Raw genomic sequence first — 15,456 nt, forward strand, 5'->3', positions numbered from 1 at the left:
CTTAGCTACTTCTCTCACACAACAAGGGGTTGCTCAGCAGCTGGCCCACGGGGCTCTTGACACCAAAACAAGAGTCAGGGAGAGACAGAAGACTGCAAAATGAAACGCACTTCCCCAAACTAAAGTGGAAAGATTTCAATTTGCCTCACCTTCTCTTCTTTGAATGCCAACAGCTGACGGGAGGAGGAGAGTGATTGCAAGGCAGCCGACAGTCACCAGCCAGTGCTGAGGCATTCCAGGGAAGTTCGGAGGGCTGTGTTGCCCAGAAAGTGCTCAGGTACAACTCTTCCAAGCAAAAGCCTCAAGATCAAGGGGCAAAGCTGTGGGGGGGACGGGACGTGCAGCTGAAGACAATTCCACCCGGGCCTCCGTTTCTTGTTTCAGGTGCTTTTTATCACCTCCTCTGCCTGAATCACTCTAGACAGGAATAAAAGAACTTGCCTTCAGTCTGACTCACCTTGCAAATAACAAAAAAAGAGGGCCCAGCCCATGTACCGTTCAGGGAGACACTTAGCAGTTTCTTCTTAGCCATTCGTAGGGGCGGATCTCTGCAGAACACAGCAGCCCAAGCCCCTGGCAGCAGGCCAAGAGGGAGTGGGATGGGTGGCAGGAGGACAGAAAGTACGATTTAATTATTGATCTTCCACATTAAAATCGCCTACAGGGTAAGTCCAAGGCCAGACTCACCGGAGGGCTTGTTCTGTAAACTCGTTAATGTAAAACATGACTTCATTAAGTAGTTGGTTTTACCTTCAGGTAACACCACTTTTGTTAAACCTGTGCCACGTTCCGGAATGAAATGGGCATGTTCCCACTCACCTTAGCCCAATTAGAATACTTGCAAAGAATTTGTTAGCATTATAATTATTACTATTACCTTAGCAACACCCAGGAAACACACCTCACCAGCTGTTATCCAATCAAAACAGCTTGAGAGGGACTGCTTTATGTCTGACATATTTTGAATCTATGATGAAAAAGAGGAACAGATGTGAAGATGAGCTAAGACTTCATCCTGATTAAAGTATTCTGGAATGTACATTTTAAAATTCAAGTTAACTGAGTTTACTATACTCACAACTCTAGACCCCACACCAGCCTTATACAAACAAAGCAGCTCATATTTTGCACCAAACTGAAGCAGACAAAACAATCCCATTCAGGTGGTGTTATTTGCTTTAGCTCAGTGGTCTTCAAACTTCCTACTTTCCATATAAAAAGAGATTTATCCTACTGAGGAGCCTCTACCCTAGCATCCTTGTGTGCTGCAGAGAATTCTGGAGCTTTTCCTACAGACCACAAGCAGTTTTTCACACAGGGCACGGCTGACTAGGAACAGTGCGCCTCACCGTTAACTGTACATAAGCTGAGGGTGCAGTCTTGAACACACCAAACTTTCTCCTATGGCTGTGTGGTGTTGGAGAAGACCAAGTGTGGTACAGAAGCTTATCCACTACTCTTGGTTTTCTAATAGAAGCCATCCTGGTAAGCTTCTGGAAAACTGTGTGTCCATTTTAGAGAAATCAATTAGGATCTCTTCAAATTTTGCTTTGAGATGCACCATCCTGAATATTTTGATGTCCTCTGCAAACATACAAGTGACATGTGTTCAAGATCTCCTGTAGCTTCTAGTTAATTGCTCACACTTGGCTCCACTCTCCAGGTATTTGTGAAAAGGTTATGGTCCCCGCTTCCAGTAAAAGTCCTTAGGAAATCCACAATTTAGTTGCCTCCATTGTAAAAACTGTGCACCGTCCCTCCTAACCACTGCTTCCTGTTCTTTAATTAGTTACCCACTCAGAAGAGGAACTGCAAGGCCGTCTTAAGCATAGCCGGCACCCTGGTGCCATGGTGCGATGGATCCCTCCGGTTCCCCGCCCCTGCCCCGTTTCCCAGCATGGCGGGCTGCCGCGGGCGCAGCTGCACTGTGCCACCTAGCCTGCTGTAGGGCCGGCCCTGGGCCAGGGGGCACTGCCCACCCCCTGTTGCGACGCCCCTGCGCGCGGCGGAGGCGGCCCCAGGCCCGCGCGCCTCCAGAGAGCGGCCTGAAGCCTCTGAACAGCTGAGAGGCGTGCCTGGGGCAGCCTCGGCCGCACCTCTCAGTGGGTGCAGCGGCGCCCCTGGTGGCCTGGCGCCCTGGTGCCCCGCGCCACCGGACCCAGGCCTAGAGACGGCCCTGAGGAACTGTCTACTTTTCCCATGGCTGCAAAGTTTGTTTAGTAGACTTTGGCAATGGACATTGTCAAAGCTTTATGCCAGTTTCAGTACATCATGTCTCTCAGGCACCTCTATCTACATACACTGATAACTATGCATGCTAAGAGGTTGAGGAAGCAGGGCACTTTGTTGCCTTTCTGTTTGGCTCATACTTAGCAAATAGTTACAGGTAGGTAGCCGTGTTGGTCTGAGTCGAAGCAAAATAAAAAAATTCCTTCAGTAGCACCTTAAAGACCAACTAAGTTTTTATTTTGGTATGAGCTTTCGTGTGCATGCACACTTCGTCAGATACTTCGTTGGTCTTTAAGGTGCTACTGAAGGAATTTTTTTTCCTTAGCAAATACTTACCTTGCCAGGCCACATTCTATCCATGCTCAGCTCAGCCTGTGGTAGTGAAGCACCTGCCACACCATGCATGCAATCATTCCTTGTTTTCACAGGAACTCCTTCCTAAGATGCTTGTTTGGTGATAAAACATTTGGGAGGCGGGGGGGGGGGAGACCCACAGGCTATACATATGCATATAGGGATATGGAGTTCAGAACTTACCGGTACTTTAAACTGGCATACGTACAAGGCCTTTCTTATCTCCTAGCTCACTGCCTCTGATTCCAAACTCTAATTTTAGGTAATTAAAGCTCAGGTGTTTCCCATAATCTCTTGAGCTGTCTGGCAGCTTCCTCACCCTTAAGCTGATGATTCTGGTTCAGACAACGTAATGTTCTGTGGTTGCTCACTGCTGGGAGGCTCAGGAAAAGCATGGGGTGAGATCATCACCATGCTTTGCTATGGTTTATCAGGTCCTTTGCCTCCAGGTCATGGCAATACCAGGCAGTAGAAGACTGATGCAGTCCAACACTATTTTGGAGGGCCACAGCTTAGATACCCCTGATGCAGGAAATGCCTAACGGATAAAGGAGCATGACAGTATTAAAAAGTGTAAATACTGTTGCTGTGGGACCGAAGAGGCAGTAGAAGCAGATTACAAACTGTGGCTAAAAATACTTTTGCCTGGAAGCTATCCCTACCTAGTCGGTGACTATCTCTCCACTCAGATAAAGTTGTCTCAAGCACTCCTTCCCTGAAGCTTAGGTCAAAATAAAATTCCACACCCTCCAGGGCAGCGGCAGATCAGTGAACGGCCACACCCTGCTGCTCAGTTCCGTTGAGCAAGCCAGGTGATGCATACCTGGCGAGACTGTGGCTGAGGAGTCAGCAGGCAGGGAAGTACAGTCACATCTGGCCTTGTCCAGTCTGCTGCCCCTTCCTGCAGAAGGAACCTTCCTTCCTTCCCTCTCAAGATTAAAGAATCAGTTTATTTGCCCCTCTGCATACACATTCAATTTTCTTTTCTTTTACTTGGCCCTTTTTGACTCTTTGTTGTAACTGTCAGGAAGGGAGCATCAGTGGAATTCCTTGATGACATTCCTAATATTTCCTGATTAATACGGAGAGGGGTTTTGTCAACTCCGCTGCCGAATGAGCTTTTAACCAAGAGTGCATTATACTGACACTATTTTCATAACACACTACAGCAGGTCTAGACAAAGGTTTTGTGGTTGTGGGTGAGAATGAAGTTCATTCTGGGGTGATACTACTCCATCATCTGCTCATGTAAAGCAAGCAGGATAATCATTGCTAAAATTAATTCTCCAGCAGACACAAATGTTTTCAGGAAGGCCACAGAGCTTTGTCAGTTCGATTATTCAAATTATTTGACTATAATGATGCTGTTAACTGGGCAACAGCTTGGGAAGGGGAGCTGAAATTCTTCAACAGCTTTTTCCTCAGAAAAAAATATTTTAAGAGAAATGTCGGCTCAAGTCATGTTGAATAACACTCTGTTGGAGGATGAAGGGAGCAACGGGCTAAGAGAAGGGAGGAAAAACCAACAGCATTAAACTAGACCCACAATTGCATTCATAGATGGCAAAATTGGGGAGGCTAATTTTCTAAATATTCCCCAGGGGAGGAGTGAAATTCTAACAGTTCAGGAGGAGCTGAAAAAAGTGTAAAATAATAATTGGCAATTTCTCAACATGGCTGCTACTTTTAAAAGCCTAGCTCTGCTTGGATCCATATTGTTCAGCTGTTGTGCCCAATCCTGGCCAAGTAAGAATTTTACAGTAAGTACTCTTATTGGACTCTAAGTAAATTTAGCAGCCACAGAATGAGAGGGCATTACCTTTCAAGAAAGGCTGATTAAAGTAATGGGTAGGACTAAGTGACCAACTTTTGACAGTGGAGGGAAGAAAATAGTGGGATTTCTCGAGGATCTGTATTGCAACTTATTCATAAACCCTGTGTCAGAGGTAAGGAATGAGTGCTTAGATAATTTGGAGTTATTTAGGATGGCACATTCAAAAGTGGACTGTGAACAGATCCAAACTGATCTAAGCTAAGTGAATGGCCAATAAGATGACAGATGAGATTCAGTGTTAAGAACTGCACAATGATGTGAACACTGTGGTAAAAAATTCCTATCAAATATATACTGATGGGGTCTGAGCTGGTTATGGTTACCCAGAATTGTTTCTTTCTAAAATTCTCATTCACTTTTTTTCTTTTTCCTCAATCTTATCTTCTTATAAATGAAGTTTTCTTAATAAAATATAAATAATACCCAGGAAAAAGTTTTAGAGGTCATGGTGAATCAGTCACTGAAATCTCCAGTTATTCCAGAAGTCTCTAGAATTCGAAGTGAGCATTTTAGCCACTATAGAGGGGGATATTTCAAAAAATGTGAAATTACGGTAAATCTTGAAGCCATTTAGAAATTGGTTGAAGTTCCATGCTAAAATCCTTTTTAGCTCAGGTTTCCTTCCACAAAAAGGTGGTAAGGTAAAATGAGACCGTTCCACCCCATATACAAATCCGATAGGAAAAGCAAATATATTTGGACAGCTGGTACATGCTCTCTCTCTCTCTCTCTCTCTCTCTCTCTCTCTCTCTCTCTCTCTCTCTCTCTCTCACACACACACACACACACACAGTAAATACTAAGAACCCAGCATATGAGGGGTTACAAATATTCAGTCTTTATTATAAATAAGAAATACTGTTTTATACATAAAACTGCCAAGTGTTGCATTTTTGTTGTTTTTGTTCACTGCCCCCAGACAGCAAGACCACAGATTTAAGTCTAAAACTGGAGTGAAGGCACTTTTTGAGGTGCTCACAGTTGAGAATAAAAAATAAAATGAAGGGAACTCTTCAGCAGGTGTCTCCCGTGAACAGCTGTTGCATCATTTTGTTATGCAAAGAAATAACTTGGACCTATACAAACGTGATAATAGCTGTTAACGCAATATTTGTAAATTCTTATAAAGGCCTTTTTATTTATTTATTTAAAAATAAAAAAAATCTGTTAAAACCTGTTTAAGAGAAAGGGGGGGGGGAATACTAGAAAGGCAAGGAAAGGACTAGAAGCACACCAAGGAGTGAACTGTAATCATCCCCTTCTATTTGGCAGAGAGGAGATACCGTTAAGATCCAGCCATCTAAAAAATACTGAAGTCAAGTGTGACATGCCACAGCAAAAAGCCATTTCCAATTCATGGCTTTCGGTTCTGTTTGCCTGTATGCATGCAAGTCGGCTTTATGTAAACTGTTGAAGAAGTTGCTTGGGTAAAATTAAGATCTGGCTGGAACATCTCTCTCTGGCCCTGGAGGTGCCGTAAAAACCAAGGCCAAAGCAATTTTGCCTATCTCCCTGTATTCAGAGAGACCTGCTACTAAATCTACAGTAATGGTCTAGCTCTCATTGGGGTGGAAAGTATGTGGCCGGCTGGCACCCCTTCCGTAAATGGCTCCCATGATTGAATGCTCCTTAATTTCCCTATATGTAGCCACGTCTGAGAGAAAAGTTTTTCTATTGAAAAACAAAAACAAAACTGCATGGAGATATGGTACCAGCTCAGACATAGGTTAAACCACCCGAGTAAGAACTAGGCCCATGTCACATTTCCTCTTCAGAGCCAGCAGGAAGCCTATAACCATTCATAATACCAAGACCACAAACAAAGGGCCAGTTTGGGTGATGCCTTCACCCCCCCAAGCAGGAGTCATGGGAAGGAGGCCTCAGGCCTGTGGGTCTCCTCCCTGTACCCTCTGTGCAGGCCAAAGTCCGCTGAGAGAACTCTGTATCTGCCTGTATTCTGGTTCTCCCATTTCTGCTCACAGTGGAGGAAGGAGGTGTGGGGCAGAGGAGGCGCACAAGTTGGAGGCCTGCTCCCCATTTCAGCCCAGGCAGAGTCTCCCAGGGCAAAGTATCACCCAAAATGGCCCTAGGCATCGTGAGCTACACCCCTCTGAATCCTTTAGGTGTCAAGTGGCTTTAGAAGAGGAGGAGAAGGGCAACTTGCCTCTCGGCTGTCAATGCAGAGAAATGGAATACTATTAGCTACCAGTATGGGAGTGACCCTCACTGCCAAAGGAATAATAAACTGGAGGAGAAGAGGATGTACGCAGTGTGGCGGTTAAGAGGAAGCCATGAGAGAACAGCCACTCTGGAAGCAAGGCCAAGCATATTTACATGGGGAAGGCTGGAGAGGGGCAAGAGAGAGAGAAACAGACTTTTCCTCACACTATAATCATAATAAAAAAAAGACACAAAATCCCACATTCACACAAAAATATAAATTTGAAATAATTAATAGCACCAGTGTGTGTGTCAGATAATAAATTTCTTCCCCTCTACGCAAACGTACAAAGTTGCATAGTGTTTAAGGGTGGGTATATGCAGATCTCAAAAGGCAGGGGGGGGGGAAGCATCAGGCCTTTCTCTTGAGGAAACCGCAGAGGCAGATAATTTCCTCCAGTTCAGGATTAAAAGGGAGAGTGGGGGTGGAGAAGAGAGACAACGTGGAAGAATTCTTCCCCCCACAAGGAAGCTTAATCCAAGTGGGAGAGGGGGCATTCTGAGTGGGGCAGAAATTCATACCAAGCAACCACCAGCTCAGTTAGTAAATACTGTGAACTCTTGGGAGTTATTTACCCCTAGAATTAGGTCTGACCAATTATTTTTCCTAGAAAGATGGATCAGCTATATTTTGTCATTACTCCTCTTTTACACAAGAGGTAAACCTACCATGGCAAAATGATATGATTCAATCGGCAGAAAGAGAACTCTGCAAACATTTTGAGTTTATTTTCTACCAGAGAAGATTATGTTGACTTCAAATTTCACAGGCAAGTCTAGCAAAAAAAGTACTCTCTGGATAGTGGATGTTTCTTTCAAAAGGGGGGGGGGGGAGAGAAAAAGTCTGATTCAGGGGCTTCCCCTGCCCCCAAGAGAGAAAGACAGAATCTGTTCATATTAAATTATCTGTCCCTGGAAGATACCTCTTGAATATTACTAGTGACTGGCTGGTGACAGGAACAATTCTGATCACAGGTAGATCCTTCTGTCTTGAAGAATTAAAATTTCTGCCTGTGTTCTCATGAAGGCAGGCCAAGGTATAGCACCATGGAGACCTAACACACCACTCCTTCCTCATGACTCCCCTAAAACATTTCTGAGAAAACTGTTTCTCAGAATCAAGATATACATATACATATTGCACTCTAGAAAGTTTCTTTAAAATTGGCAGCTGGCTACCAAAGTGGTGGTTTAATCAAGTTGACTTTTTCTTCTTTTCTGATGGCCATCAGCATTTCTTACAAATTGTAGCTATACTGGCCGTTACAATTTAATACTTTGGTAGCCAAACATTTTCCTTCATAGAAACAAAAAGAACAGAGAAATTGTGAGATGGGGTATGGGAGAGAGATACGTGTGTGTGTGTGTGTGTGTGTGTGTGTGTGTGAAAAAAGGAGACGCCTGTGACTGCCCCCACTATGTATCAGTTCTCATAGCCCTTTCTGTAATTCAGCACAACAGTCCATAATATTTCACATCATTATGCAAATCAAAGGGGAGTCTTTTCTGGGAGAAGAGGAGAAAATGGAGTGTTTTGAGCAAGGGAGTGTATACATTTCATATCTTTAAACCCTTCTGATGCCCGAAGGCTGGATATTTAATTTGTGTTTATTCAGAAACTTGCAATTTTCTCCCTTGAAATGGGAAAGAAAGAACTGATAGCTGTGTGGGAGATGAGGTGGGGGTCCTGAAGAAGATAACCTAGGAATTAAGGCACTCCACAGCCAAAAGAACTGCTCCACCAGTCATTGAGGGAACGTCCCCCCCTGCCTTTAGCACATCCTTAGGGTTTTTCAATAGACGGGGTGTTGAAACAGCCAGTTGGTAAGGTCTTCTTGATGTCCTCTAAATTGCTAATGTCTTTCCTAATGGTGTTAATGTCCCTGTCATATTCATTGATGGCACTGGCTTGCTTTTCAGCTGCCTTCTCCAGATCAGAGACTTTCCGGTCCAAATTGCTGTCCCTCATCTGGTTTTTGGCAGTGTTCAAAGTATCCTCAATCTCATTCAGTTTGCTCAAGTCCACAGGTTCCACACGCCCTGTAATGGGAGCAACATACAAAATTACAATGTTTTTTTTTTATCAAGGCCCACTTCATTCTGATACAGAAGTAATTTCCACCGGTCAAATGCAAAACAGAAAGAGACTAAAAAAGCAAAATAATTCAAAAACCTGAGCTTCCTAGCTTGCCAAATCGTTTCTAAAATTCCTCTAACTATTGCATTCAAATTGTTTAAATTTGAGACATAAGTTGTGTATCAAAATTCAGAATTGTGTAACATCAGAACACTCAGTTCAATGTCTCTTAAACTGCACACTCAGAAATTCACATTATTATGTACAAACATTTTACATTGTGAAATTTAAATGTTATTTGAACTTTATTTCCGCTGTTTGAGAAAAAGTTCCCTATACACATACATCCTTAACTATTTTTTCCCCTTTTTACAATGCGAAGATTAAACAACAACATAAACAACTGATTGCCCATTCCCTGCATTTAATCATTCAGCCCACCCGTTCTTTTTTACAGGCCAAGTCTATGGACTTATGAAGCAGTAAACTGTACAAGAAATTATTGTTGTGGACATAAAGGTGAAAACAGGTGCAAAATGTGGTTGCAAAAAAAAGGGCGGCGGGGGGGGGGGGGAGAAGCTGGGATAATTCTTGATTGGGCAGCCAATTCAGCAAATAAAAGTCTCTTGTGGACTGGTTAGAGAGTAGGGGTTGTGGGGGTGGCAAGGGGAGCAAACGGGGACAGAGCCATCCTAGTGCTATATGTACACACTACTAGCTATCAGTGTACCCGTTAACCTGGCAAGCATGTTGATTTGCAGAGTGAAGTCTTGCATACTGCAAGGGCTCCCAAGGGGATGCCGTACAACTTTCTGTGATTTGAACACAAAAACATCTCTACCCTTGTATGGAATCCCTGACAGTGGAGGCCTGGAGTCTGGAACCCCATTGTCAGGGTTAGCTGGCAGGTTTTGCCCTCACAACAACATGGCACTAAGAGTAAAACAGCAATGGATGTAAAGTGGTGCAGTCAATAGACAGCGCTGGGAATGGGAGTCAATCATTGCACATTCATAGATTTGTCCATCTAGGTTTTGTTTCAGACAGTCAGATTGTATTGAATACTGGGAATGGACTTTCAGACAGATGCCAGACAGATACATATCTTAATATGTAAAATAAATATGTGTGCAGTTTTACATTAAGCCCCACTTGTCTATTATAATTTCAGCTTTGTCAGCTCAAGTCACTGTACACTATTGTTGATAAGCATTTTATTGAAGTCCTTTGAGTAAGTCCACAAAATTAGACTAGGTGCCCAGCTACACAAACCTGTTAGCCAGGTATAGCAATGGCTTGAAAAAACAAACAAACAAACAAACAAACAAACAAACAGGAAAGGGGTTTGTTTCACATCACAAGGCAATACCCCAAATGCCACACTATTCAGGGTGAGAAGCGCAAACTCTCTAGCATTTACCAGCTGAAGATACATACCTAGCTTCTCAAGGAGGTCATTAATCATGCTCAGCAAGCTGCTAACAGAGGTCTTGGCTTTCCTTGCATTGGCTTCTGCTTCCTGAGCTGCCTCTGAAGCCTGGGGAATTAAAATAAATAAATTCAAATGGATATTACAACTGAATTCACATAGGCATGTGTAGAATTCCATATCAATTACTTGTGGCTGACCACATGAACCAGCTAAAAAGACACTACCTGTGGTGTTTAATTTGCAGTGAGTAACTCTAACACACACAAGTCCCTGAGTAATGAGCATGCATGTGTCAACTCTGTCTCGAACACTGAAGCATCATGCAATGTCATTTCTGCTGGAAGACAAGGGAGTTGCCCAGGAGGACAAAGGTGAGAGGATGGGAAAGTGAAAAGAAGAAAATGATTTCCAAATGGCATGAGACTTCTTTGAAGGGCAGGCAGCCATGCATGGTTTGTGTAACATCTCTTTTAAAAAATCCAACATACTGCATGTGTTGATATTGCAGATTAACAATATGCCAATCTAACCCTCCAAAATCAATGGTGTTTTGTTTCTTGAAGCAGACAAAGTAACTCACCATTCCTGCCATCATCATATCTTGATCAGCGCTTTCCTGTTTCGCCTTTAGCTCTTTCTCTGCTGCATCCAGCTGCTGCAACATGTCACCCACTTCTTTGTCCAGCTCAGCAACAGTGGAGAAGGTCTTGTCAGCATCAGCTTTTGTTGAAGCAGCGTTCTAGAACGGGCAGAGACCAAAAGCATTTAAAAGATAAATAAAAATACCTGAACAAAGCAAGGATATATGAAAGGATGAAGAGCCTGCACAGCTGGTCCAAACATGCATGCAATTTGTTCCTGAGTTCCAATCAACACCAGCACTGGGCTCTGCTCCTTCACTGCTCTTAAAACCTGATCTTAAAACTTCATTTGAAGTACTAATATTGATTATATGTGACTATATGAGGTTGCCCTGTACAGTTAGAATGATCAGGGGGTCCACACAGTCTAGTACTTGTCCCAATGTGCCAGGACGTACCTTTCTAGTGACTCATGCAGGGATCATCCCCAGCCTTCATAACCATCTTTACCTGGAGCCACAACGGATTAATACCAGGGGTTTTCCACATGCAAATCATATGCTCTGCCACTGAGCTGTGTTTCTCAGCAGGGTAAGAAAGAATAGCCTGCCATGGTATTTGGCCCTTTAATGTTATAGGAAAGCTCTCTCTGTTCTGGACATCATTAATAGCAAGAGAACTGAGCAGGCTTCTTTATCAATTGCTTGCCAGTAGAGAAATGTCAGCTTTTGACTTCCACTAATGCTAAAACAGCAGTTGGTCTCAGAGAAGACAGCTTCTTGTCTATTACATATTGCCAAGCTGATCTATTTATGCAGAATAATTATGTGAATGACTATGTGCTATTGCCACTTCAGGCAATATGGACAGGAGGTATGATGTGTTTGGAAAATGGAGAAAGTAAATTCCACAGACGTGAAAACCAGCAAGTTGGGAACTTTTGTCCTGACATGCTAGTATTTTGTGTACTGAGAGTTCATTTCATGAACTGTTCAGACATGTTATTCACATCTGCAGTCTGAGGACAGATAATTCAGGAAAAACTGTACCACAAAAAATACTTTGGAACAAATGAAGCTCCTCAATATGTTGCTTCAGATCAATGGTCCAGCTAGCCCAGTATTTACTAGAGACTGAACATGGAGCCTTATACAAAGGATGTACTTTACCACTGATGCACAAGACTCACCTTCTGCACAGAATTAGCAATTCTCTCAGAATCAGCAGCTTTGTTCTTTGCTTCTCTGGCATCCGCAGCAGCATTGCCTAGTGCCAATTCCGCTTGCCGTGTCTTATTGTTGGCCTCCAAGATGGTCTGGGTAATGGCAGGTATTCTCCTTAGAGCCTCCTGAGCTGCAGTCTTGTTATCATTCACTCTCTTGTCGAAGTCTGGGGGGGGGGGAATGTAAGAGAGGCCCCACTGGATCAAACAAAAATCCATCTAACCCAGCCTTCTATTTCCAACTGTGGTCAATCAGATGCCTCTGGGAAGCCCATAGGCAAGACATGAAAGCAACAGTGCCCCCCCCCACTTGCTTATCCCTAGGATCTGATATTCAGAGGTATATTGCTTCCAAACAGGGAAGGTCCAAATAGCTACTGTTGCTAACAGCCATTGACAGACAGATCCGCCATGAAACACTGTTTTGTTTTAGAAGGTCTTAGAAACCCACTGGAATGCAAGTGGGTGAGAAGAAACTGGTGTCTCTCCCAGCCCCCTGCCCCCATTTAAAATACTTAAAATATGCTGTTGACCCCGAGAAGCTTTCAGAGGGGCTTACAAAAGATCCTCACAAGTTATTCTCTTATCCTTTACTGTCTTGTCATGTACACGGCTACAGTAAATTTGTCAGAAGGAAACATGTACAAGGGCTGAAATGTATTACAGTGGAACCTCGGTTTATGAACACCTCGGTTTATGAATTTTCGGTTTATGAACGCCGCGGACCCATCTGGAACGGATTAATTCATTTTCCATTACTTTCAATGGGAAAGTTTGCTTCAGTTTATGAACGCTTCAGTTTATGAACAGACTTCCGGAACCAATTACACCCATGCTTCAGTTTATGAACGCTTCAGTTTAAGTACTCTGCGGACCCGTCTGGAACGGATTAATCCACTTTCCATTACTTTCAATGGGAAAGTTTGCTTCAGTTTATGAACGCTTACTCCGCAGACCGTCTGGAACGGATTAATTCACTTTCCATTACTTTCAATGGGAAAGTTCGCTTCAGTTTATGAACGCTTCAGTTTATGAACAGACTTCCGGAACCAATTGTGTTCATAAACCGAGGTACCACTGTACTGTTAATTTACACCTTGGGAATCCTGCTACAGTTGTTGGAGTTTTTGACTGAGATCAAAGTTCAAATCTGTGTCCAGTTATGAAGCTTGCTAAGCTATTTGGCAAACCCACCAGGTTTCCATGCATATGCTCAAACCACTGACATATGGCCCTCCCAGGAAGCTAACTTCTGCACTTCCACAAAATCAGGGCGTACGCTCCGTCCCAAACATGTAATTTTCACTGGCATAATACTGACATGACAGCAGGACAGTCGGTAGTAATAGGAAAAACATGTCCTGTGGAACAATATTCTGATTCTGGCCCATTTCCCCCCAAAGAGAGGGCTGAGTCACTCAGGGAGGTCAGGCTGCATTCTGCAAAATGACTCATCAGGACGTCACGCTGCCTACCTTTCAAGTTGTTGAGAATGTCATTGGCCTCCTGGAGTGTGTTGCTCCCCTTCTTGGAGGCTTCTTCAGCCAGAGCCTTGGCAGCATCTGCTCGAGCCAAGAGCTGGTCAGCAGTCTGTGCAAACACACACAAGGCAGCAGGTCATCCATAAGCTCTCTCTCTCTCCCTCTCTACAATGCCCTCATATAGCATGTATAATGCACACTGTTTCTATTTAATTTCTATTTTTTATTCTTTTTTTAAAATACTACTTTTATTTATTTTCATGGTACAGAAGACAAATTTTGAGAAATCAATTGTAACAACAAGTAACTTGTCCTAATAAAATTACAGACTTTTATCATGCCATGTGTTAAACGTTTCACTTGATTACTCTAAGAGATCACACCACATTTTCCCATGAGTGCTGGGTGGATTCCTGCCACAGTCTGAGATTGTTGTTGTTTTATTTGTACCCCACCCGCTCTGGGCAGCTTCAATGTTTTCCCAAAGGGCCAGGGGCAGGAGTCAAGTCCCTAGCAAATTAGTGAAATAAGCTTCCCCCACCTTAATTCTAGCCCCACAAGGCAGCCCAAAGCTTATGGCTTTGCAATGCTTCTGAAATACACTCAGCCTTGGATTTCGTGAGTCTTTGGTGGGGGTGGGTTCCATAGCAGAGAGGAGAGAGGCACTGACAAGGCTTCTTTCTTCAGTGGATTTCAAGGAGGATGCAATCAGACACAATGGAGGAAGTGGCCTCTAAACCATGCTGAACCTAAGAGTCTCTGATTATCATGTGACTAAAGCAGCTTACAAGGAAGTTAAGAAAGTATATTTGCACAGTCACAAGAACAAAATCTAAACCTTTTAAAACAGTTCATATATTTTAAGGACAAAGATGCTAAAGAATAGGAAAGGTCCTTCATCCTCCCCAACTCTGTTTTTGACTGCTGATTCTGCTTTACTAACAGGTGTGTATACTAGTTTACACCACTATGGTCTCTTTTGGCTTGGACACTAAAACCGTCACTTACCTTTTACAGCAAATTGTTTCTCCCTTACTGCCTACTATCTCTCCACCCATCCTTTCCTCGTCTCCAGGCCACTTTTCCTAGGCTCTGGGGCCCATGCTGTCTCTCCATAAACACTTTGCACCTAGCTCTGTTCTGCGCATGGTGCAGCCATTCTACAGAACACATGATCAAAAAAAGCCCTAAACACATGTCCACCATACCTCTCCATGAATTGGTTAAAACAAGTTTTCAAAGGTTGAGAGCAGTTAAGCCACCCCTGTTTTAACATGCATTTATGGCTTTTGTCAGGGCAAGAGCTTACATAAAGGTAGAACTGACCTGCTGTTCAGTCTTGCCCTTCTCCAAAAGGTTCTGTACTTCCTGCTCTTTCCCTTTCATGTCTTCTCTTAGTTCCTCATAATCCTTCAGCTTCCTGTTAATGAGTTGATCCAGTTCTCTGGCTTCCTTCTTGATCTTATTCGCCTCATTCTGCACATGGAGAAAACAGGAAGAGAAATGGCTTTTGTGAAAGCAGCAGCTGTGTATTACACGTTTTATGGCTCATTTCCAAGGGGCTGAATTTACAAACATTGTATCTGATGAGCTGGATCAAAACCACCCTTTAAAAAGACCTCAAACCAGGATCAGATACTGCAGTGTTATCTGCAGCACATCCTTATATCTGGTGATGGCTGGACCACCACTGCTTTCTGCTTCAGTTTTGATTTTCCCCAAACATATTGCAGAATGTATTTTAGGTGTCTGGCAACATAATCCAACTTCCATATGGGGGACGGTATTCAACTAAACTTTACCCAGAGTAAACCCACTAAAGTTGGTGAAGCCAATTTAGTAGTGTTCATTAATTTCGGTGCATCTACTAGGAAAAGAAAACTTAGTTGAACACTATGAAGGGTAAGGAGTCGACCTGGCCTTTGCTATAGTGCTCAACATGTGCCTTCCAGTCCACTAATCTTCTGCCTGACTTACTAAATTGGTGGGAAGAAGGCACATCTGGGTACTGCAGTAGGGCCTTTGC

General features: G+C 43.4%; 2 protein-coding genes across 2 annotated transcripts in view; both read right to left on the reverse strand.

Moving 5' to 3' along the window:
• The window catches only part of LAMC2 (laminin subunit gamma 2), a 45,219-nt gene extending 44,725 nt beyond the window's left edge, over nt 1-494 (reverse strand). Inside the window, exon 1 of the mRNA XM_035123663.2 lies at nt 150-494. Coding sequence (XP_034979554.2) covers nt 150-234 — 85 coding nt within the window. The 5' untranslated portion in view covers nt 235-494. The remainder of the gene's footprint in view (nt 1-149) is intronic.
• Nucleotides 495-5,232: 4,738 nt separating this feature from the next.
• LAMC1 (laminin subunit gamma 1) overlaps nt 5,233-15,456 on the reverse strand; it is a 122,502-nt gene continuing 112,278 nt past the window's right edge. The window contains exons 23-28 of the mRNA XM_035123885.2: nt 14,757-14,906; nt 13,425-13,539; nt 11,917-12,116; nt 10,727-10,885; nt 10,152-10,251; nt 5,233-8,677 (exon numbers count right to left, since the gene is read on the reverse strand). Of these exons, the coding sequence (XP_034979776.1) occupies nt 8,421-8,677; nt 10,152-10,251; nt 10,727-10,885; nt 11,917-12,116; nt 13,425-13,539; nt 14,757-14,906 (981 nt within the window). The 3' untranslated portion in view covers nt 5,233-8,420. The remainder of the gene's footprint in view (nt 8,678-10,151; nt 10,252-10,726; nt 10,886-11,916; nt 12,117-13,424; nt 13,540-14,756; nt 14,907-15,456) is intronic.

The sequence above is a fragment of the Zootoca vivipara genome, chromosome 7 (assembly GCF_963506605.1).
Source record: "Zootoca vivipara chromosome 7, rZooViv1.1, whole genome shotgun sequence".
NCBI lineage: Eukaryota > Metazoa > Chordata > Lepidosauria > Squamata > Lacertidae > Zootoca > Zootoca vivipara.